The sequence below is a fragment of the Coturnix japonica genome, chromosome Z, assembly GCF_001577835.2.
Source record: "Coturnix japonica isolate 7356 chromosome Z, Coturnix japonica 2.1, whole genome shotgun sequence".
Lineage (NCBI taxonomy): Eukaryota > Metazoa > Chordata > Aves > Galliformes > Phasianidae > Coturnix > Coturnix japonica.
In genome coordinates this window covers 50,591,306-50,617,069 of record NC_029547.1, presented here as the reverse complement: position 1 = coordinate 50,617,069, position 25,764 = coordinate 50,591,306, and the positions used below count along the sequence as shown (strand labels likewise).

General features: G+C 36.6%; 1 protein-coding gene across 2 annotated transcripts in view; it reads left to right on the top strand.

Annotated features, from left to right (window-relative positions):
• Positions 1 to 25,764, top strand: part of FBN2 (fibrillin 2) — a 147,689-nt gene that overhangs the window by 49,807 nt on the left and 72,118 nt on the right. Inside the window, exons 8-18 of one of the 2 annotated variants that reach the window (XM_015849660.2) lie at positions 3,727 to 3,852; positions 8,025 to 8,177; positions 8,900 to 9,136; positions 9,772 to 9,909; positions 12,953 to 13,072; positions 13,610 to 13,735; positions 14,369 to 14,491; positions 15,516 to 15,638; positions 20,351 to 20,503; positions 21,394 to 21,447; positions 24,834 to 24,959. In XM_015849660.2, coding sequence (XP_015705146.1) covers positions 3,727 to 3,852; positions 8,025 to 8,177; positions 8,900 to 9,136; positions 9,772 to 9,909; positions 12,953 to 13,072; positions 13,610 to 13,735; positions 14,369 to 14,491; positions 15,516 to 15,638; positions 20,351 to 20,503; positions 21,394 to 21,447; positions 24,834 to 24,959 — 1,479 coding nt within the window. The remainder of the gene's footprint in view (positions 1 to 3,726; positions 3,853 to 8,024; positions 8,178 to 8,899; positions 9,137 to 9,771; positions 9,910 to 12,952; positions 13,073 to 13,609; positions 13,736 to 14,368; positions 14,492 to 15,515; positions 15,639 to 20,350; positions 20,504 to 21,393; positions 21,448 to 24,833; positions 24,960 to 25,764) is intronic. The other variant, XM_015849661.2, reaches the window with a different exon arrangement.

Sequence of the window (25,764 nt, the reverse complement as noted above, 5' to 3'; positions counted from 1 at the left end):
TGAAACTGTTAGTTGTCTATTTCCCCTTGTTTCATAGCCAAGGTGGCACTGTCAAAATGATACTAGGATAATGCTATGCTTACATAATGCCATGAATGCAGCAGAGAATAAAAGACAAGCCATAGTTTTATTTCGGTTTTCTTTATTATTGTTATTATTTTGTGAATGCTGTAAGAATTCATAATCTCTCCATGAGATTTAAAGCATAAAATTATATCTAGTCCTTCAAATTACTACAGTTTAAATTAATGGGGCTGCTGATGTAAGTGAAGTTGCATGGTTTATAGTTGTGAAGTGGACCAGTAGGAACAGTATAAGGTATTGGTCTTCTGTGAGTTGTAACCTATGTGCAGATAAATGATTTAATAGAAACTGAATTGTTCAAAGGGAGAAGCTGAAATTTTGCACTGAATGTTCAGGTCTTTTTTTATCTAACAGTTGATCTTCCACTTCACAGGGAGGGGTTTGAGGTTCCCTGGTATATCCTTTGATCTGAAACATGCAGATGTACTTCGTGAGTTAGGGTTTTTTCTCCTGTTTTTGCTCCTGGAAACAGCAACAATTAAGTTTACGTGAGGGTGATCATGTTGTGTTATTTTTGTGCTATAATGGACATTGTTAGAGCTGTGCTATGCAATATTGCCTTGGTATTTGTTTATATTATATTTGCCTTATACTCATGTGGATTCATTTCTTTTCTTAAAGGACCATTAAGGAGGTATATATTCACTAAGTGAGATGTATTTGTAGCTTCAGATTATAATTTACTGACACTGACCTTTCAGAAATTAATGGCAATCCTACATCAGTAAATAGGGTTTAAAAGATTCCCAAAGTATGCAAGAGAAACTCCTATGAGTAACTGTGTGTGTATGCCCCCACATGTAGAAATGAGACTAGGTAGCTTAGGCTATTTGGTAAAATATGGTCTTTAAAGTTAATCCTCTTCAAGGGTCAGAATTACTACTTCTATTTATAAGTTCATTTATATTAGTGATTTATAGACTTTTGACAGGCAGTAGTCAGTGAGGTTCCTTCTATTATTAGACAATTCACAGAAGAATTCAAGGTACAGAGGGGAAAAATTTAGCTTTTGATTGTTCTTTCTGATTTAAAAGGCAAACATCTACTTGTTTGTATGAGGGCTGCATCCTATTTTATTATATTGGTCCACAATTTAGAGGCAGATGGTGGTATGGCAGTAGTGGTTGAACCTTCCTCCATCTGACATTATGGGCCAACATAAAAAAAAAAATAGGTAGCATTACTTTCAGAGAAGCCCTTGTAGTCTTTCCATGAGGTTGAAGATGTACTTCAAGTGATGGTAGAGGAAGGGGGTCTTCTTGCATGATTATTGAATGACTCTGTCATCAGAAATGTGTCACTTTTCAGAAGTAAACTGTTCCTGCACAGTTCTCCTTTTGTCCTGTTTGTTGCCCTTCTGATGTGATGTTTTAGTTTTTATATGCATACACAGAAGGCTGTATTATGCTTTAGAAGACTTACAGGTTGTGAAAGACATTTGCATGAAAGATTCCAACTGGGCATCCAGCCAGTTCTGGTTCTGTTTTGATTTATACACATTGTTCCATTACCATTAAACCATATGGTAAGCAGCTCACGGCGTTATATATATTGTCTTCAATATAGTAAAGTAATACAAGATTTCAGAGATTTCCTGGGGACTTATTTGCTTTTGACTTATACCATCATTTCAAATTCTGGAATCTCTACATTGGTAAACTATGAGGTCTTGGGGGAAAATATTTTAAAGTGTTTTGATTTAGCAGAAATTACATTTACTTTTGTACATGCTTGAATAGTTGTCTAAAATGTGGGGAATAGCTGTTATCATTTTGTAACTATTTTAAAGTAAAATTTAAACTTCTGACATCCTTTGAAATACTTGCAAGCCTGGTTAAAAAGGTGGAATTTTTACTTTGATTTCCAACGTGTGAAACAAACAAGGATCTTAGGATGTGTGTATGTGTAGAGTAAGGTAGTTTGTGAAGATGTTGTCTGTGTGCTAAGTTGTCTTTTCTGCAGTTGCTCTCAAAAATACGTGACTGAAGGAATGAGTGGGGTGCTTTGTTCACATTTACTTTACAAAGAACAGTTCTCACATTCTTTGTACCCTTGTGCAAAACTCAATTTTCCTTGCATTTCTTGATTGTCCCCAATAGATTCATATCTAATGGGAGTTCATTATGTATGGACCCTCCCACTCTGGGGAGTTACCTTTCTAATAATAAAGACCCTACTTTTTGGCACACTTTATTTTCTTTTAGCTCTCAGTGGGAGTGGAAGTACAAGCATACATAAAAGCCTCCTAAAAAGTAACACTGGATAAAGTTTATTTCTCAGGTACTCATTAATCTCAAAGCAATTTCTAGAGTGACAGGGTTTAGGGAAATGATGGTCTGTATAAAAGTGCAACAGAGTCCCAAGTATTTCCTACTAAGAATGTGAAGAATCAGTGTCACCACAGGATAATTTCTGCCATATGCTTTTTCTAATGCTTCTCTTGCATTAGTTGATGTGACATTTGGGTTCATCAGTCTGGTTTATTTATTCAGTTATTTCATTTTCCAGTGTAAAAGAGACTGCATCCAGATCTTTACTAACAAGTTAAGCCATAACTTTTTAATTAGGACTACCTTTGTGAAGCCATGCAAAACCTTTGCCATCTTACCATTCCAACATGAAAATGTAGCTCATCTCAAGCTATCTAGAAGGTTGGTTTTGCTCTGTCATGTTTGCTTCTCATTTTTTAACCTTGGCCATGCTTCATCTTTGCTGATAGTCAGTTAAAGCCAAAACAAATCTTACTAATTAGACTGCAACATATTCAAATATCTTACAATTTTGTCACAGTTTTGAAATGAAGTGGTTTTAAGTGGTTACTTAAAGTGGCTCATTTGTAGAAATGATTATGACACAGTCTTTATTCTCATGCTGTTTTCCTTAATTTTATTTCTTCCAACCCAGCTTGCTCTGCTGTGCTTCACTTCTTCATCAGTACAGTCAGATTGCTGCCTTCCATTGCTTCTTGTTACTTTATCTTTGTGCTGGGACACTGCTCCATGCTCTTAGTCCTGGCTCTCAGTGCCCTACCATTCCTCACTATTTGCAATAGCGAATTTATCAGCTTGATGCCATTTCAGTTTACGTGCAGTTGCAAAATTTTTCAGTGTTTAGGTGAGATCACTGCTTTTGACTAACAGAAATGTCTGTATGGATTAAAAATACTTGAAGAAAATCTGAAAATGTGGCTTTTTAACTATACTTCTGAAGATCGTGGCCAAAATTCTTTCTTACACCTGAAGTATTAGAAGAAAGCCAAAAAGCTATTAGATATGATGAATAATACTTTTGTGGTCACAGAAGCCCAGCTGTCATGCTTGGCATCATCCTTCATTCAACTCAGAAACGAGGTGTATTCTTTGGCACTGAGTTGTAGCTGCCAGATTGAGATGACACTCAGTATGTGTCATTTATGGGAAGTCCAGGTCTGCCTCTCTTGCAGTCTGAGGCATGAAGTCAGGTACGCTTTGAACATATAAGGAAAGCCTGCCTTAGATGCTTCCTTCACAGCAGTTTATAAGCACTTGAAGTGTATTATTAAATCCGAGCTAAATTACAATTTCAGAGAGGCTATCCTCCTTTTTTAAAAGAATAACTGGAAGTGTTTTGCTCATTACCCTATCTATTTTCCTTTTTGGATAGATATTGATGAATGCATCATCATCCCAGGAGTCTGTGAAGGTGGTGAATGTTCTAACACAGTGGGAAGTTATTTCTGCCTCTGCCCCCGGGGATATGTCTCATCTACAGATGGCTCCCGCTGTATCGGTAGGTGTTCCATCCTGTAGACTTGAAGAACTCTTAAGATTACTGAGGCAATTAATAGTCAGCAGCAGAACCTCTATCCCAGCCATCTAGTATTTTCCCTCAGGACCTTGGTGTCCTCACTCACTAGCACTGTTCTTTTCCGGCAACTTAAAATACATAACGTTCTCCTCTGATGATTGCCACAGCAGCAATCTTTATCAGTATTCTTGATTGTTCTTTGTCAATGTAGGCAGGGAACTCCTGCTAAGGATCTGGATTTGGGTCTGGGTCATTAAGTAGAGTGTGCTGAGTCGTCACTAATTTGACTAACAAACCAAATATTAACTTTCATTAGACTGCAGCCTTTGCTAGGCAATTTATTTAAAAAATCTGTTTCAATATTTATAAGAAAGATTTATGCTTATTTTCTCAGGTGGTAATGCACTTTGTGAATCTTCTTACTAGGTTTCTTTTATACAGCAGATACATGTGCTGAATATATGGTATAAACTATACTGATGAATTAATGAAAAATACACATACAATAATAGTGTATTTTCTAGCTCTCATGTGAGTATTCTTATTTTGGATATCTCAGAGCAGTTTGTTCTCATGTTGGAAAAGGGATGGTAATTCCAAAGAGAGTTCTGAATTACAGATACATGGTGTAAGCCAGCAGCAACAAAGACCTGCAAAGGATTTTGCATGAATAATTTTTTGCACAATGTATTCAGTTTTTATATCAAGGCTCATCTGAGGAATGCCAGACTTTAAATATATTGTGCCTGGTCTCAGGAGTTCTAAGAACCTATGATTTCCAAGACGATCAACATTTTGATGGATTTTGGCATAATTTTACAATCCAGTTTTTAAAGTAAGCTTCCAGAAGCAGTTGTACATAGAGTTCGTGTCCTAATCTGTTAAGGCAGGCTCTTGCATCAGTCTCCTTCCCTTAAATAAATGCACACTTGTCTAGAAGTTCTTATACTGTCAGAATTTACACTGCTAGATAAATGTGTGCTCAAGAGAAAAGTGAGGAATGTAATCATTAATAATGATGACTTTATTTTCACCAGTTTAAGATAAATACTTGCTTTTTTAAAAGAATGTCAGAATGTACTTAGTTATGGTAATTTACATTACATCCTTCTAACTTAGTTAAGCTTTTATCCTACTCAGCATTCAGAGTATGACAATAAAAGAAGATGTGTCCCGGAAAGAATTAAGATAAAAGACTTATATATAGAATATTTCTCATTTGGCAATACCGGAAATACAGTTGAGCATTCAGTCTACCTTTAACCTGTATATAGTTTCAGTTGAAACTAATCATGGTTGAAAATGATCAAAGGGAAATAAAAGTGCTCAGAGTTATTTTTAGATATAAATTGGAACTTTAATTCATGTGAACAGGAGCATCTGTCATAACTAATCCTCAGCTTAGTTACCAAGTATACACAGTAATTGTTTCACATTCTCTGTTTTATTAGTCGTTGGATACTTAAAGTTTAAATCTCATATCAACACTGAAAATCTGTGTTAGTATTAGATTTTTGAGAAGACCGGTTGACATTTATTCATGCAGGTATATCTACACCAAGGAAAAAAATAGTCGATATTCTGGTGTTCTAGTTGCTATATTTTCTTGTTTTTTGTCATACCTGGCTTTTCAGAAATTTGTGTCTAGTTTCTATTTGTATTGCTTGGTATCCTTTGTATCAGCCATGTTTCCTGTTAGCTTGAGCAAACTTTACGATCTTAGGTGCAATGTTAATACACTGAGGATATGGCATGAAAGAGGCCCTTGTACTGTAGGCCACTTAGATGCTTTCAGACACCTCAGGAGAGTAAATATTATTGCCCCAACTCTATCCTCGGGGAAGGCAGCTGGAGTGGAGGCATCTTGCTGATAGTGCAGTCTAATTATTTTGTAGTGTTGGGTTCTTTGCTTTACACTCTAGAGCCTATGAAATATTTTGGCTTTTTTTTTTCTTTTTTTTCTTTTTTTTCCTTAAACATAGCTTTGGGAGTGAGAGATGGTGATTGCAAAAATCCTTGTTGTTCGATTTACTTTTTTTACCTTAGCAACTGTTTGTCTATATTTTATGTATATATAGACTGTATCTTAGGGTTACCTCAGAATCGTAAAATGACTTGAACTGGACAAGACTTTAAAGCCCACCCAGTCCTGAGTCCTTACCTGCCCGGGGGCCCATGCACCCTGGCCATGAGCTCCTCCACGGACCGGGTACTCACAGCTTCCCTGGGTAGCTGCGCATTGCCTTCTGAGTAAAGAATTTCCTTCTAAAATCTAGCTTACATCTCTCTCCTTTCAGTTTAAAGCCATTCCTCCTTGTCTCTTCACTATTAGACTTTGTAAAAAGTCATCTTCTGTTTATGAGCTCCCCTCAAGTACTGTAAGGCTGCAGTGAGGTCTCCCTGGAGCCTTCTGTTTTCCAGGCCAAAGGAAAGACCAGTTCTTTCAGCCTGTCTTTGTAGGAGAGGTGCTCCAGCCCCCTGATAGTCTTCACAGCCTACTTCTTCACAGGGCCTACTTCAACAGCTATTCATCCTTCCTGTGCTGGGGGCCCTGAGCCTGGTTGCAGAGCACCAGATGGGGCCTCAGAAGGGCAGACTAAAAGGGGAGAATTATATTCTGCATCATGCATATTGTGTTGTTTTACTGCTTATGTTAATTGTTGGAAAATACTTGGATGAAAATGAATAGCTGACTTCTTGCGTGTTTTTTATCTTCAGCGAAATGACTCAAGGGAAAATGTCATATTATGCTCTTACAGAGCATGATGATGAGGCTACACTTGGTAAGAGTTTTGCAAAAAGAAATTTCTTGGTTTTGGTTATTTAAATAAAACCAATTCTAATTTACAATTTCTATATATATCTCATTTTTATACCTACTTGATTCTCCTAGTATTTCAAAGTTGGCAGCTTTTTGAAATGAATACATTTAAATAGAATGGGTTCATTTTTTTTTCCAGTGACTATGTCTGGGAACCTGTTGTAGCCATTCTTTGTCATATTGAAGCTACATTGTAAGCAAAGGTAATAAATTGATCAACTAGGTGTGGTTCCTTTCAATACATTAGCAGAAGTTTGTCGTAGTCCAGCAAGTAGCATTATTTTCTTCAAGTCATTTTTATAGCAATTGTATAAAAATGTCCTAATCATTTTTCTGTGACTACATTGAAATACAAACTTTTCTCCTAGTTTTGATTGTTAGTAGCAGAGCAGTCTGTAATATAAAATATTTAGTTGCTGATATTCTGTGTTTTCAAATTTTATTATTGGCTTTGCCTTGTTTTTTTACAGGCTGTATATCAGTGATGCTGTTAGTAGGTAATACCTGTAGTGAATAAGGATAGATGTGGGTGAGACTACAGTAGCAGTCACAGAATTGCTGAAATTGTCAGGGAGCTCTGAGTCCATCCAGAGCAATCCTTGCTCCAACAAGGACACCCAGTGCAGTCTAGTTCCAGACTTTGGAAGATCACTAGGGAGGAGACCCCACAGCGTTTGGGCAGCCTTTCCCAGGGCTCTCTCCCACACACAGTAAAAACATGTTTTCTTATGTTAGTTAACTTCTGATGGAGGAACTTCGTGTCTTTAAGCTGTGCCTGTTATTACTTGCCCTGTCAAAACCAAGAAAAGGGAAGAACAGGTAAAGGAGAATGAGCAATTATCAAGGTCCTTATGTCCCATATACAGGAGCTTCCTTGGCTGGGATCTGAATCTAAAGAAGGTGCTATTTGCTTTCTTCTAAAAACTTACTCAACACAGTCTGAAATAATTGCATGTAGTATCCATAGGATTTTTATTCTTTCCAATACTTCTGTACTGATTGTTGACAAAGCCAATGGAAAAGGTGTTACCTAATCCTTTCCACAGAATAGCCTGTGAAAGAAATTGAGTACTTGTCATGACTGGAAGGAAAGGTGAGTTTGACAACTAGTTATTAAACTAACGCAAGGCTAGTGTCACTCAAACTAAATGACCATGAAGTAAATTAAATATAGAATAGATTGGTGCTGGGCCACCTCAGATACTTGTTGGATGTCATGCTTTGTTTTTAAATATGTTTCAAACATTTTAGTGCTCACATTAATTGAATGACAGAATGTAGTTTTGAGAGTTCACATTACTATTTTTTGTTTTGTTTCTGAATTGTCTTCCAGATCAGAGGGCAAGTACCTGTTTCGCCAACTTAGTGAATGGCCGCTGTGCCCAGGAACTTCCTGGTAGGTTCACCAAAAGGCAGTGCTGCTGTGAGTCTGGCCGGTGCTGGGCCGCTGGATCTGTTCCAGAGATGTGTCCTATTAGAGGATCTGGTAAGTGGTCTGGTGGGGCTTTTTGTTGTTTTGTTTTGTTTTCTCCTTGCTGTTCCCTTCTACTTGAGCTGGAGATCATTATAAACTACTTTAAAATGTAGGCTAAAAAGAAAAAGATTAAGCTTGTTACTCATTCTTGTGTTTTTAATAATGATATTTCCATCTGTGAGCCATTTTTTTTTCTGGTCCTTTATTGTTTGGGACTAGTTTCTTTAGCGTCCTTTTGTTGACATTGGAAATAGTTCTCGGGAAATGGGGAAGATTTTGTGGTCAAGCTCAAAGAGGAAATGATTCTGAGGGTCCATAGTTCATTTCGATTTAAAGGAACAGCTGCTCTCTCTTTCCATAAAATTTCATGTTACTTTGAACTAGGAATGCATCAGTATTTCATTTATTCTTTCAACTCTATACACACAGGACAATATTCCACATCCCTCATGAAATGTCTTTTCAGTTTATCTGTATCAGGGAGTTAATGCTGTTGGAAACATATCAACAAGATGGTTTAAACATGTAGCTGTAAATTAAGATGTTTCTTTTTACTATTCTTAGTGGCCTCCCTTAAATAACACCTGTCACAACTGTGGAATTCCCTTGAGATTAGAAATGGGAGAAGGAAAACAGTGAGGTTACTGCAGCGCACAAAGATCTGTATCTTCCTAATAAGCTGACTTTGAAGAGTTGATTTACTTTATGCCTCTTTTGGTGTTCCTATTCAATAGATGAACACCGCAGGCTTTGTTTGGATGGTGTGCCTGCTGGAGGTGGTTCCAGAGGAGGTGGTGGGACAGGAGGAAATGGATTCCTTCCCGGCGGCAACGGCAATGGCTACAGCCCAGGAGGAGCAGGATTCATTCCCATCCCTGGAAGTAATGGTTTTTCCCCAGGTGTAGGTGGAGCAGGGGTAGGAACAGGTGGTCAGACCGCCACTGGAAATGGCCCAATAATAACAGGGCTAAGTAAGTATTTGTGTTGTCATTACTTGTTAATCACTATTTTGATTCCTTTTTTTTTTTTTTTTTTTTTTTTTTTTTTTTTCTTTCCCTTGTCCACATACTGGAGACCTCCTTAAGTGACGTATTAGAGGGTTAGGAAGTCCTTTTCCAGCAGGAGTTCAGATGTATGGATTTGTTTCTTCACTTAGATAGTCCTTGAGCCTATAGCCACCTTTTGGGTTTGAGTTTACAAGTTGTTTTCACTTGCCACTTAACTCATCATGACTAAGTTTTATGTTTATCACAGTGTCCTGATAGTAAGAGCTTTACATTGACCTATCATGTATTAACTCTGTGCCAGTTTATATACTGATTATATACAGCTCACATATTGACTTCCCACTTCACCATGAACATTTGAATTTTCCAATTGCGATTTTTCTCATGCAGCACTAATAAAACTCCAAAGGCCTTCCAAATACTTAGCATTTAAAATGAATGATTCTCTTTCATTATTTTCCCAAACATAAAACTTACCCGTTCTGCAGGAGCACCTCCTTGACTGAAAGTCCAAAATGAAGTTTCATATATGTAAAGTTTACTTATACTTGAAAATATAAATGTTTGTCTTGTGTCCCGTTGTTTGTTTTTTATGTTAGCAATACTCAATCAGACAATAGACATCTGTAAGCACCATCCCAACCTTTGTTTAAATGGACGTTGTATACCAACCATCTCTAGTTACCGCTGTGAGTGCAACATGGGGTATAAGCAGGATGCAAATGGTGATTGTATCGGTAAGTAAAAATTTCTTAAATCTGTTATTATTCACTGTTATTCAGTTACGAGAGTAATTGAAATAATGTTATAACCCAAGACTATAACTAAAAGCTGGGAATTATTGCAGCTCTGAATTGCGTATTTTCCATTCCCCCCTGAATTGCAAACTGAGTGCCAGGCTTATCTGGCTTGGTGCATTGCCTTCTGGAGAAGTGAAATGGGACAAGAGTTGAATAGTTTACATTGGATGCCCTTGTTTGTTATTGATGTCACTGTTTCCCTTTCCCATGCCAATTTGATGTGTCCCTTGGGAAGATGATGAAGGGATCAGGAGCACAGGTAGTGCTCTCCTCAGTCCTCCCAGTTGGAAACTGGGAACCAGGCAGAAGGAAGAGAATGGACCAGTTGAACATGTTGCTGCACGGATGTTGCCACACTAAAGGTTGCGGGTGCTATGATCTTGGATGCAACCTTTATAGATCTGGCACGTTTACATCCGACGGGACGCAATTGAACAGGAGAGGCAGTAATATTCTGCCAGCAAGCTGACTGGGCTCAGCAGCAGGACTTTAAACTAGATTTGATAGGGTTTGAAGAGTTGCACTGCTGAATAGCAAAGGAAGAACCAGGAAACACTGTCACTTTAGGAAACAGCCATGGAAGACCTCAGATTTGTCCCAGAGAGAGGATTCTGGGAGTTTCCTCCAAGAAGATAACGCTGCTAGTACCCCAGCTAAAGTGGCTGTACACCAGTGCATGCAGCATAGGAAATAAGCAGGAGGAGATGGAAACTGTGGTGCAGTTAGAAAACTGTGACCAAATTGCTACCACAGAACCATGGAGGGGCAAATTTCACAACTGGAATACTATGACTGGGGGCTACAAACTTTTTAAAAAGGATAGGAAGGTTTTGGAAGTTCCATTTTGTCTCTTCTGACAAGTGTTACAGGTGAAACACTGAGAAAGGGATATATCATTGTCACTAAAAAGGGGCTTTCTTGGAGATAGAATGAAATGAGTTAAATATCTGTCTCATATGTTTCCTGTTTACAGTGCTTGGATATGCATGTTTGCCATGCAAACTCAAGGCCAACAACTTCTTTATATTAACATATACTTGCCATTTCCCTTTTTTACCAACAGCTTATAAAAATAAGAACAACTTAAAGTGCATATTTTATAGGGAAATCATCTCACGCACAAGGCTTTGCGGGGATTTTCTAAGCTTATTTAAAAGAGGAACATTGCATTCTTGCTGTAGAATTTATAAATTAATTTACAGTAAGATCCATCTATAATGTGAATGTTTCTTTAAAAGATGAAGCTAATTGACCTATAATAATGTAATTTTCTGTGGGAAAACCAAACAGTATAGAGAAGTGCCTCATCTATTATTTATAAGTTTCCTCTGTCCTTCCCTGTCCTAAAGCAACATAAATATACAGTCAACTCATTTGAGTTACAGAATTTGGCAAAATGTTACTGTGAAATTTGATTTAGATTTCAACATGTTTTTGGTAGCTGAGAACTTTGCTCAGGTCTCTTCTGTTCCCAAACTGGCTGAGCACTGGGGGAAAATACCTATTCAAGAGGAATAGCATCCCAGCAAGCAGGCACTATAGATAAGCCTGAGGGCAGGAAACTGCCATAACTACGCAGACATTTTTTTGCAGTGTTAAAAGCTGATACTGTGTTTAACATTCTGAATTTCTCTTTTCTTGCTTCATTCTTGTGGTTTTACTGGAGTGGTGCATATGAAAAAAGGAATAAGCTAAATATGTGTAAGAGAAGGTATTTGTTTCTTCCATTTGTTTTACTTCCATTTACTTAACTGTTTACTGAAAACAATCTGATCAGATGTAAGCACCAGGAGTATTGTAAGCCAGCTCACAAAATTATTTGTTTGGGTGATCCCAGATCTTACTGATGTGTATATTGATGCCATTGGTTTTAACCTTATATATTAAATCCTGTGAAGTATGTGTTGTTGCTTATGGTTTAATTGATACATATATAATCTAGTTATTCATGTTACAGCACTATAAAGAAATATGTATTTATTTAACAATAAGTGAAAATCATAGAAAAATAGAATGCCTTCTGTTGGAAAAAAATACTGTTCATGAGTTTAATCTCTAATTCAGTGCCATTATTTCTAAATTGTAATGACATAAGTTTTAAAACTAGAACTGCTAAAGGCGGGAACTTGTGCAGGGCTTCAGAAAATAGAATGAGGAAGAACAAGCAGTGTCATTTTGGAGCTAGGAATAGCTTTCATAGTCCAGAGTCACAACTGACTCATAGAAAGTCATTGGAAATCAAACCTGAGAAGAGTTCTTGAAAGGCAGTAAGTTTTCAGAGCCCTATGTCAAATGGGAGTAATTTTCAGTCAGTTACCTAAAATTTAAACTGGTTGAGGTATATATTGTTGCTCCAAGAAAACAAAAGCTTTGAAGAGGAAAATAAGGTCCACTCTAGGGAAGAAATTAGGTAAATGCAGCACTACAGAAAAGTAAAAACAAGCTGGGGCTGAGTTCGCCAGGGAGCTTACATAATTGAGATGTCGTACCCAGACTGCAGTCTCATTAAGAGTCCCTCCTTCTGGTGTGGCCCTTCCTCACATTTCTGCAATAAACCTTTAATATAGTCACAGTTTTATATGACAAGATCTGCTCTGCTTTTAAAATGCCAGTTTTGATTAGTGCTGGTTTTGTTCTACAGAAGAACAAGTGGTCATTCAGTTAAAAGAGGCTGTTGACTAAAGGATTGCTTTACCAGGCAGCTGTCAGACATTGTGTCCCAAAATCCTCATATTTCATTGTTTTTTTTCTTCCTCCAAGACACATGCAAATGATGCAGTGACACTTTCTTTCTTGAAACTATCATGATAGTTGCAGTGAGATCTGTGTGTTCTTAAGAAAGTAATGATTTTGTATCATGAACAAGTTTTAAGTTTCAGGACTTTACAGTTTAGTGGCTTTTTCACTTAGAAACTTTTAGTCTTGAGAGATAAGATGTGTACATGGTGTGTTGATTGATGTTCCTCTGCGCTGCCAACAGATGTTGATGAATGCACGTCCAACCCATGCTCTAATGGAGACTGTGTCAACACACCTGGTTCCTATTACTGCAAGTGCCATGAAGGATTCCAGAGCACTCCCACCAAGCAAGCTTGCATTGGTAAGAAAATTGGCTTCATGTCTACCAATACTGCAGATGTTCTGACTCCTATCAGATCATGTTCAAAGTAGTCTCCAGTGCTATTTCAGTAAATTCCAGTAGACTTTGTATTAATTGGAATCCTTGTTCTCGGCTACCATTTTGCTGATCATGTCATTCCATCATGCTGAAATACCTGCTACTTGACCAGTCCCTTCTAACCAAGAATTCTACAAAAAAATTAGGAAACGAACTATTATTATACAAGTTTGCCTTTATATATGGGAGAAGATGAATGTGTGGACAGTTTTTTAGAGTTGCTTTTAATATAATTGCTGAACACCACTGCCAGAGGTTTATTGTAAAAGTTTGTAAGATACTATTTTTTTTATAACTCGAATGGAATATTTAATAATTATAAATAATTATATTATTTAATAATATTTAAGCAACATCCCTGCATTTTTCAAAGCAGTTATTGCCACTGCATGCATTTTTGTTTTATGGTAACTTTTCCCTTTATTTTCTTTTTTTTCTTCTTTTTTTTTTCCCCCTTAGACATAGATGAGTGCATCCAGAATGGTGTCCTTTGTAAAAATGGCCGATGTGTAAACACTGATGGAAGTTTTCAATGTATTTGCAATGCTGGATTTGAACTGACTACAGATGGAAAAAACTGTGTGGGTAAGAACTCTTCTTCATATACTGCAAGCACTGATTTGGTGATCGTAGGAATTGTTCTTCATAGTGCTCTTCATCTTTTGTGAAATAAGACATGACCTGATGTGAACTTAAGCCTCTGCAATCAAATATATGTTGTATGAAAGAGTGTGCTTTCAAATACTATCTGATGTCATTTTTGTTTTCAAAGCTACATCTCAGGAGACACAGGTAGCTCAGGAATAGCATTTTTTCCTAGAGCTTCATAGTAGGTGTTTCCTATATCAGCTCTGCTGAAGGAATTGTTTTTATATTCACCCTACTGTGTTAAAAATCTTCCAAGATAAAAAGCAGTTTGCATCAAGCTTTTAATTAGAACAGGTGGTTGAAGCTTTTTATCTTTTCACATAATAAAGAGTTATGCACCCTGTTGTTCCATGCACAGTCTGCTGAAACACACAAAACCATCATTATGATGGTGTACGCATTTGCTGCTTTGTCTATAAATTGAAAACTTTAGATTTTTCATCAGTTATGAGAATAATTTATTCCTAAACTGAAGGAGTCTGTCATATCTTACCCGAGCGCTTACTTACACTGTGCCATTTTTTTTGGAGGTGAAGAGGTATAAACAATTCTCTTTGCAATGCTTTGCAGACCACGATGAGTGTACGACTACAAACATGTGTTTAAATGGGATGTGCATAAATGAGGATGGGAGTTTTAAATGCATCTGCAAACCGGGATTTGTTCTGGCTCCAAATGGGCGCTACTGTACTGGTAGGTACAACTGTGGAGTAAAACATTAAGACAGCTTTGAATGAGACAGCTTTTCCTGCATTTTCATTCATGCAAGAATGGCAGTCACATCTGATTGATTTGAGATCATACTAGTGTCTTACCTGTTTGTTTCTGAAGATGTATTAAGCTTCCTGAAAATAGTTCTTTAAATTACATTTTAATTTTTTCTTTTGAAATAACTGAATTATTTACTATTATCACACTGTACTGCAACAGATGATAAATTAGGTTGAGACATCTTGGAACCACTTTAATGTAGTAAAATATGCAGACCCTTCACAATACGGTGGAATGAGTAGCGATACAGGAATTTTTAAAGGGTTAAAATGTTTTATTTTGAACATACACAAATATTCCTTCCATGCCACTATTGTAGCAGTTCAGAATTCAAGACACCATGTTTGGTATATAGAGTTAGAATTCTTTTTAAATGAGATTGTGGAAACATTGCATAACATGTTTTAAAAATGGTGTCTGATTTAGTTTCTGTTTAAGTAAAGTATTGGAAAATGCCTATTGCATCTAGTAAAAGTTGAGTGTGAAGCATTTCTAGGAGGTACAGATTCATGTAAATATGTTAGCTTTCTGCTTTGAAGTTGATTTATATCATTTGTGTTTATCTTAATACAAATATGTAGCTGGGATATTCACTTAGAAATTGACAAACATTAAAAAATTATTTTAAATTAAAGTTTACTATCATAGGGATATTTTATGATAGGTTTTTCCTTTACAATATCAGAAGATGATAAAAAATAACATTTATCACTAATTTTGCTTAATCTAAAGTACCATCCTGCTCCATAAAGCTTTTTCTGACATTTTAATGAGCAGCTGGAGTTTTGATTACTTAGTATGATTCCAAGGTGAGACTTTATTAGAAACAAAACTAGGATGTATTAGTGATTCATTTGCTATCATATAGACAATAAGTTCTAAAAACACTTACTTCAAACTTGCTTAAACAGCAAATATGTTATTGAATTGTGCTTCCTCCTCATAGACATTGATGAATGTCAGACATCAGGAATTTGCATGAATGGTCATTGTATAAATACTGAAGGGTCCTTTCGATGTGAATGTCCGCCTGGCTTGGCTGTTGGAGTTGATGGTCGTGTATGTGTAGGTGAGTGAGATTTTCTTTTTTTTATTGGAAGGTGTGGGGACTTAAGCATTATATGACATCCTTCTGGGTAATGTTGACATCAGCTGCAGAATTAAAACAAACCAAGGAGGTCCTTAAATAAAATTGATTATTTTTTTTTTGTTTTGCTGTGTTATGTGTCAGTTTCCATGTGTGTACATACATTATATATATATATACATTCAGAATTATATTCAGTTGCACAACTTCTACTTCAGATCACAAAAGGAAGTACATCTCCTGATTGGGACACTAATTTTTGCACTCTTTTTTTCTTATCTTTCTCTAATCTGGAAAATTCTCCCTCTACTATAGTATTAAAAAAGATAAAAGCAAGAGAAAGAGCAAAAATTAGATTAGTAGAGTCTATGAAATCCAGTGTCTTTATTGTTGATTATCAGGAAATCTATCACATAAGTCAATCTTAAAAGTCAAGAAACTTACATTCTTTTGTGAAATCAGGCTGGTGCCACCTTTTGTTTACTCCTATAATACTTTCTAAACTTAATACTCTGTTCTACCTGGTATCTGTTTTTGAGGTGTACCCTTTCTGATCTACTGATGATAATCTTGTGATATAATGCACTGAACTGGGTTGACAATAAAGGAATTCTTTATCTTGCTCCATTTGGAGCTCTACCATAAGTTCCTGGCTAGAGCTTTCCAGAGGAAAGAGGAGCATTTGCAACCTGATGAAGAACAGAAGGCAGAGGGCTAGAGTTATTCAATCCATTTCTTTATTTCTAATCACTAATGTAGAATGGATTTTTCCAAAGTCTTTGAGAATGATTGTTCTGCATGCAGTAGCTACTGTGATCCTGCTGAGATTTTAAAATCAGCTTTGGCCAATCCACATGAGATATTATTTTTACCCTTCTATTCCACTGTATTTCCGAAAGCACTGTTCTCGTGTATGTAGCTATCATTGGACATATTGAAAACCTGAATTCCATTCAGTGCATAGGTGTGCTTTTAAGTTCTAGCAGGAGAGTGTGCCTATAATGGTGCCTCCAAGAGTGAAAAGTACAACTCTGGTAGCACAGGGCACCAACTTCTGTTTTGCTGCTGGCTACTGGACCGCTATTGGAGCTGGTATTGTATCAGTTAAGTGGTTTAAGTCATGATATATAACAGATTCATGGAGCAATGAAAGCAGAGAGCAAACCATTGGCTTACCTCCGCAGTAGATACAGTTATTAACCAGTGCTATGACTATTCCTGCTGATGAATGCATGTATTTGTTTAATTTGCATGTGTCCAGCTAAAATGTCAAACTTGATCACAGAATTTTAAGGTTATTTTACAACAAAATGGATGTGAGATACTACACGCTTGTGTTACTATTATCAATCAATTTCTAATTTTTAAATTCCATTTTAAAATTTTATATTATGCAGAATTTCATCATCCTTGAGAGAAAAATCTTGTGCAAGCATTCCTATCAAGTACCTGTGCAAATTAGTCCTTTCTGTTATCAATTCAATTTAATAAGTGCATGTTAGAAGCTCAGAATAGCCTTAAAGTAATCTAAATAAAAAGCAGTTTCTTAGATTCAGTTGGAATGCAAGTATTTGTTATTTTAAACAAATGCGATTTTTTAGTAAGCAAAATTGTACCAACAAAAACGAGGATTGTTCTCTTGGAAGGTTGTTTGTTTTCTTCTAGTTTATTAAACATTTGGAGAAAGGCAGTGAAAAGATATAAGAATGAGAAAAAGCTTTGTGTTTTTAATATAGGAATTTCACTGCATGGTGACACAGCAGCAAAACTAGATTTGAGTACAAGCTGTTCAGTACCTTTTTCGTGGTCCAAGTTGGCCTCATCTTCAACCTTGTCAGTGATACAGCTGCAACAAATCAGTCCAGTGCTCAGTTTTCTGTGTTCCCATTTACCTAACGCTGCCACAATTCTAGCAGAAATACTTCACAAATTGGCTGTCACCTATGAACAATACGCTTTATTTGAAAACGTTCAGTTCCACATATCATAGTTTTAAGGTTTACCATAAAAGCTAAGATTTTCAACAGGAAATATCCTTAATATGGGAAAAATTGTAAGGCAGAATCATGAATTGTTTGGAAAATTCTTTTTACAAAGATGATGTAATTATTCCAGGTATAAATTAAAAGAGGAAATTTCTAATAGTGCATAACAAAAAATGTCCTTATACATGACCTTCAGAATGGAATTTCAGAGCCAGTTTGCTCTGTACTTATTTTATATGTACATACATATTTACACATGCTGTGTTAGCTGCAGGAGTTGTCTGACTGGCTATTCTGGCTATAAATGTCTTATTTATTACAAGACAACCTGGATGCTAGAAATGTATTCATAGTAAGGGCATTTATAATCTGAAAGTTAGAAAGTTAAATGGAGTAGCATCCTTCTAGCAGTAATCTTACAAATGTGCTACGTAATTATCAAAACAATAGTAATTTTAAAAGTAGAGGCAACAGTCTAACTTCTAATTTAAGCATTAATTTACTTTTCAATAGTAACATTGGTTCTGATGGGATTACTCATAGATTAAAGGAATAAACTGCTCTTTTATTTAACACTAATAAATATGGTAGAGTCAACTACAAAATGTTATACAAGTCTGGGGGAGGGAGGAAAGTACATCAAAGCAAAACAAATGCCTGGAAAAGGAGCAGTTAGATAACTACTCAAGGCCAAGTTAGTATTTGCACACATCTTGGTTTTGGCTATATTTCTAACTGCAGCTTCATGCTAAGATACCTCTTCTGGCTCTGTGTGTATCTGTATCATCTCAGAACTTGCACTGACTGTGACTGTAGCTTTGTACAATGTTTTTTGTTCTCTGTTGAGGCGCTTTTAGTTATGATTAAGTCTGCATTTCACATCTCTGCCCAAATACAACCTTCCAGGACAAAATAGCTAAGTTTAGTCCTAGTCTGTTTGGTTATTTGGCAGTGACTGCCATGAGTATTACATGATTAGCCTTTTAAGATGTTTGGATAAGTGCAGTGGCTTTCAGTGAGAACAAGTCAACCACTGGTTCACCATACTCTGACTTCAGATACAGTGGTGATAATATTTCAGGTGCTGAATTTCATCACTACACAGTTTGGGAGTCTAGATCTTCCAAGGCATCCTCCAGAAAAATACAGAATAAAATCCCAGAGACTAGGACATGGTTACAAAACTGCCAATGCTAGGATATGGTTCAGGGCATACAGTAAGTTCTCCACCAGAAATGAGGCTGATTGAACTACTTAGGGAGCTGAGCATGTTCATCAGTAAGGTGTGTGGTCAGAACTATTGTGACACAGCAATCTTATGCTTATCAAGGTGCTTCAAGCAGCTGATGTACAGATGGAGCATGATAAACACAGCCCTGGGAGAACATTCTTCCTGTCACAGTGTTGCTTTTCAACTTCTTGAAGAAGCAGCTTATGTATTCCTTCTTCATGGACATTGTGAATCACTGTCAGTGTAGACCGCTGTTTTCCTATAATTAGTGAGAAAATTCTCCTTCAGGTTGCTCAGTCTTTTATAACTCTGTTGAAAAAGCGCTTGCTTCCTCCTAATATATGGCATCTGTAGTTTCCCTCAGCTGATTTCCACCTTCACATTTTTAAGACCTTCCTATAGAGTACTTCCACAATGTCCAGTCTTTTCTCCTACTGAAAATTTCCTATCATGGCATCTTGAATTGCTTCTTCATTCTCTCCTGGACACATAACTGGGGGAAAACCTTCACTTCTGTGAGAAGACAGCGATCAAAGCTCTTTTGTTCATGACAGATTGACATCTGGACTTTCCAGACACGGAGGAAAAGGACGTGGTGCAACTAACTATATTGCAGGGAAAATAAGCAGACTTTTCTTGTGCAATAATACTTCACTGTTGTCAAGCATAAAATTTTTTTTCTGCTGTCAAGTGCAAGTGAATTGTACTGGCTTCACCTAGGCTCTTGGCAAGGAATGAACCCTGAAATCTGGGCTGCATTTACTGTGCTCCAGAACTGCTTATCCTAGGGGGGACTATGGACAACATTTTATGTACAGGCTATGCCATTTTGCAGGAGCCCGCCTACAGCTAACAGCAGGCAGGACACACAAGAAACTGCCAGTTCTCACTGGAATTGGTGCTGTAGCATTTTTAGTGCAGATTTCTTTGTTGTTTTGGGGACATGTTTAAGCAGGCATCTATCTGGATTCCCTTGGATTCTCTTTGATTTAAGTGAACTGAGATTCATGTTCAGATGACAGTGTGTCATAATTTTACTGGGAGTTCAACAAGGAATATAACTAAAGCCATGCTCTGACCTAGTCTGTAGATACCTGACATCCTAGCAAGTGTCTCTAGAAGTGTAGAAGTAAAAACTAAAGACTGTAAAGTAAAAACTAAAGATACTTACACTGTATCCTGCTATTCTCAATTGCATGTTTAGGTTGACTGTCCACTCACACTCTTGCTGGAAGATAGCCCATATTATCCTGTAAACATTTATGCAAAAGGCATCTGACCGTGAAAAAATAAAAAATAAAAAAAAATAGCACATTCAATGATAGCAAAACATGTTAAAAGCCATCTAACAGAATTTTCCTACATTCTGACTAATGTGGAGCCTACTGTCAGCAATACTTGCAGATCCCTTTCATAAATGGTGTGCATCCATTTCACTTGGGGCCTAAAGAAATATTTATTTACTTTCCCTTTGTTAGATACTCACATGCGTAGCACATGTTATGGAGGCATCAAAAAAGGATCATGCATTCGTCCTTTCCCTGGTGCTGTGACAAAATCGGAATGTTGTTGCGCTAATCCTGACTATGGTTTTGGAGAGCCATGTCACCCCTGCCCTGCTAAAAACTCAGGTAAAATGTTACATTTCTTCAAATGCTGTTAATAAATAAATAAATAAATAAATAAACAATCTTATTCAGATCAAGAGCTTATTTACTTCTTACATTTAGGAGAAATTAAAACTTTACTTAATAAAATTGTACACTGAAAGTAGTTTCTCCTTTTGAGGAAAACAGACTCTCTGGTATTCTCTGTTGAGTGTTTTTATGCATAGTAACATTTGTGGCAAACCAAATTACAGAGCCGCCCAGACTGCGACAAAACTGATAAAGAAGGAACATGAGTCCTATGAATGAAACGGGATTCTTGAATTTAGTGTTGACTCTAAATAACGATTAGGCAAAGATATGTCTCTGATAAATCTGTATATTTCCTAGTTTGATAAATCTAGTGTAAGAGGAGGTCTTGTGTTCACTTTAGAAGTCTGGTCTGTAATTTATAGGAATTAGTACTTCACAAAAGCATGGACACTGAATAAAAAAAAGACTTGTAAACAGAATTGAGATGAGTAGTCTTGGATGGTAGTTCCATTTCATGTTGTTTTCTGTGACAGCAGAAATTTTAGGAGTGAAGAGTGAAGAAAAACTGGCATTGCGGTTGAAAGTAATATCAGAGGGAGACAGTGCTGTCAAGACTATAATGAAATCACTCTTGTGTTACATTCTTGTTATAAAATTTTGGTTTTGAATATGTGCAAAAGTTCAGGGTGGAATGTTATTATTATATTTAGCTAAGGTATCTCTAGATAATTCATGTGCACACTGACATTTTATTACTTAAATTGTAGAAAATTATTTTGAAAAAGCATCAAGTGGATTTACTTTAGGATTAAAAAAGCAAAACTCTGCAAATAATTTCATTTTTTTTAATTTCCCCCAACATCTCTTGCTCCAATGAGTAGCGGAGTTTCATGGCCTTTGCAGCAGTGGAGTAGGTATCACTGTGGATGGACGAGGTATGTTGTGGATTTTATTTAGTATATGTGATTGGAGGTGGGAAAAAATGGTTTGCTTAAACGTAGAGTTTTCCGTAACATACTAGGACTGTAAAATACATCAAGACTAATATTTCACTTTTAGCATTTTCATTATCAAAGCAGAATAACTAAATGTCATCTAATGAAAAGGCCAAACTTAGTTCCCTACAACCATAGGTATTATCTTAATTCAGAAAAAAAAAAAAAAAAAAAAAAGCCATGTCCATTTTAAATTTTGGTATTATGTGTGCTTTAGAATAGATACAGGACAGATTCCCCCAATTTGGGTAATGACAGGAGTCAGTTGCATTTTCAGCTGATTTTCCATTAGATAGAATAATTGTGGAGCAGTTCTTTGCTTCAGATCCAGTGTTTGCTACATAGATCTTCCATTAAGAGATAATTTCTCTGATGAGGTACTTGAAAGGGAGCTTACTGAAAAAGGTCCTCCTATGTAGGTCCTGGAAATGAGAGATTGTATTTGTAAGATTCTAGCTCCTTTTTCTATCACCGGAGAGGAGAATTTTACAAACGGTAGCTGAGCCAAACCAGAAAGAAGGGCAAGATGTGCTTTATCTTCCAATTAAATAGGACAGGTTGAAGAAAGAGTGGTGAAACACAGTTCTGTGGTTTTATTGCTTGGTGGTTCCCTGATGAGTTAATAAATCTGCAGCCAGATACTGTACACGTGAAGTTTCAAGGCATTTTATCAGCATAGCTTTTATCCTCATCAGCATTAAAGCTCTTACTCGGTTCAGCAGGAACAGAATAAGACTTATAGAACATTATACCTATTAACAGTCTACATAACTTAAAAAAAACACAACACAGCATTATATTAGAAGAGTTCAGTACTGTAATTACATGTGCATAGTTTTATCTTTGCTCTATGAGCTTGTTCCTTAATATCTTGCCAAACTTAAAAGCAATGTGAAATACGTAGTTTGTATATCTTCTGAAGAAATAACAGCAGTGCATCGTGATATTGCACAAATATTACCTTACTGTAACGTAAAGCTAGTTAAACTCTCCATCAACTGCAGTCTAAATACTGTAATCTCTTGGGGGACCCTGGCTAATTATAACTCTTATTTTTTACATTTCTGAATAAAACTAGTATTTTTTGTACATCTTACACATGAGAGAGTTTGTTTGCCAGTTTTATGTCCTGAAGGAGAGCAATACTGGTCCTGCATATGGTCACTAATTTCTATTGTTTTCCTCATCAACAGTAGTGAGAATCGTTACCAAGTATGAATGTCAATATATTTTACCAGTGAAGGTCTTGGCATATACATTGACTTTCAGTTGGTTCATAGCTTTTTAATTAAGCTGCTATCCATCACTGCATACTTATTCTTTGCATTCAACTTGTGGTTAACAAATGCAAAACCTTTAAGTCTTCCTGTGGGAGGAATCTGGATGCACTGATGAAGACAGAAATTTTACTGTCAGGTTTAATGTACAAAGTAAAAGGAGGGGCTGGACCTTCTAAAAGCATTAACTTTGAAGATTTGGACACTATGATTCTTGTGGGTCACATCCAACTTAGCATATTCTATGATTCTATTATTAATTTCATAAGCAGTGACAGAATCACGAAATGTGGTTTTCCTGCAAGATACAAACAAGGCTGGTAAAATACAGAAAACTTTCTGCTTTAAAGAAAACATAAAGCTGCAATATTATACAACTTCCTTAAGAAATGTTCAGATGTCTTGGAGCTTTGAGTTTAATCCAGGCATAACTTTGAGAATTGTTTGATTTGGAAGAGACATTTAATGGTCATGTAGCCCAACTCCCCTGCACTGAACAGGGGCACCTACAGCTCAATCATGTTGCTCAGAGCCCTGTCCAGCCTGCTCTTGAATGTCTCCAGGGACGCAGCATCCACTACATCTCTGGGCAACCAGCACCTCACTACCCTTACTGTAAAAAACTCTTTCCTTACACTCACTCTAATTCTCTCCTCTTTTACTTTTAAACCATCTCCCCTTCTCCTATCACAACAGCCTGAAAGACTACTATCAGGTCTCCCTGGGGCCTTCTTGTCTCCAGGCTGAACAGTATTTTCCAAATACATTTCAGAGTATATGTAAATTATGGGGAATATTCTGATCTAAACTGCACTGTGTTTCGAGAGGAAATGTCCTTTATAAAGAATTGAGCTGTCCAAGTATAAAACAATCTTTTATGAAGTCACAGCTAGACCAGCAACCCTACTGTTCTTTCCAGTGTTTGGAAAGGGAACTATTCAAGTGATGGGCTTACCGTATGGGAAGAAATAACTTAGTATTGAATACCCTTCTTTTCCTAAAAGGCGAAAAAAGACATATATTAAAAATAGCCTGCTCCTGCTCTTATAGTTCATGTGAATATTCTGGAATTTTCCAAGTACAGCAGAAATTCTATATGGGACTGTAAATTTAGGGAATATATCTCATTCATCATCTTATTCTGTCCATCCAAGAGAAATTTCCAAATTCCAATAAATACTGTGATTTCTATAAGCCTGAATATGCTGTGCTATTGATGTATGCATTGGTTCTGTATTAGGAGACATATTTTTATCACCTAATAACTTATATCTTCTTACCTAGATCCTTAAACCACAGGCACCGAGTACACAGGCTTGGTATTTTTGCATCAAGGTATTCTTAACAAACACATAGTCATTCTATTGATTTAGGTTGGAAGGGAAACCTGGAGGTCATCCAGTTTAGCATTCTGCTCAGAGCAGGGCTAACTTGTTGGTTAACTAAGTTGAATCAGGTTTCACAAGGACTTGCCTGGATGTATTTGGAAGATCTCCGAGGATGGAATTCCCATGGCCTCCCTGAGCAGCTTACTCTAGTGCTTAACCACTCTCATGGGGAAGAATTCCTTCCCTAGCATTCAATTAAAATTTCCCCAGCTGTAACTTCTAACTGTTGTTTCTTGCCCTTTTATTGTGTAACTCAGAGAAGACACTTGCCCCATCTTCTCTGGAACCATCTTAATTATGAGAGAACTGCTATCAGATCTCTTTTGTCACTAAAGAAACCCAGTTAACTCAGCCTCTTTTAATGTGTCATACACTCTACCCCTTTAACAACCTTTGCAACACTTTGAGTTATCCTTCCCAGTCTGCTGGTATCTTTCTTTGATTGAGAGGCCCAAAACTGAACACAGTATTCCAGATTTGGCGTCATCTGTGTTAAATAGAGGGGAATAATTTCTTCCTTCAGCCTCCTAGCTGTCCCCTTGCTCTAAATAACAGCCCCAACTTCCAGTGAGTCATATGTTCCCTCCAATTTGATACTGTCTGCATTACTTGGTTGCATTTTTCATACTTTCCAATGTCTACCCATCTTCTGCTAATACAGATATTAATGAGTGTGCATTGGATCCTGACATTTGCTCAAATGGAATTTGTGAAAACCTACGTGGCAGCTATCGTTGTAACTGTAACAGCGGCTATGAGCCTGATCCTTCTGGAAGGAACTGTGTGGGTAAGTTACTCTATTTTAATTGTTGAATAATTAATCACCACATTGATGATAATTTGAATTGATAGAACATAGGTTGCAAGGGAGACATATTTTTACAGCTACAGTGAAAAGAAATAATTTCTATTGATCCAACCTTCCTTGGTAACTCAATAGCCAGTATTTTTACTGCTGTAGTTTTCTGTTAATTAGTGGAAGTGTTTTATGTGCAAAGTGTAAATTTTGTATATATTATTTATGGAAATTAAGACTCCATTGCCTGAAGCCTAATGGAATTTGTAAGCATAGGTTACAGAATCTAATGTTGTTGAGAAATTAAGAGCCTTGAGACTGTAATTTTTGTGCTTTCTTGTTTTTCTTCTTTATTTTAAACTTAAACTTTCTTTATAAGTTGACTTAATTGAAGGGAACAATTTCAGTTGCAATTTTAACTGTAGGAAATGAAACTGACAAAATTTAAGAAGTTCTGAAGCAGGCAAAGACTTCAGACTTACCACAGTTTATCCTTTTATAGACTGAAGTGTTTGTGAAATGTGTTGGGAGTTAAAGGAAAGTCATTTAAAATTATGATTTCATGCATTTTAGAAATAATTTGGACATGAAGTTTGATTGCTTTTTGATAGCTATACTTAATCGAAGGGGGCTCAGTCAATGATGTTAATTGATGGGTTTTTCTTATTCAGTGTGCTTCCTATTCTAGTCTTAATCATAGCTTTTGTTTCCTAACATGTATGTACATGTAAGCTGTCTACCATACCTGACCTATACAATTTATAGTTTTAACACATATTAATTTAATGGATTACAA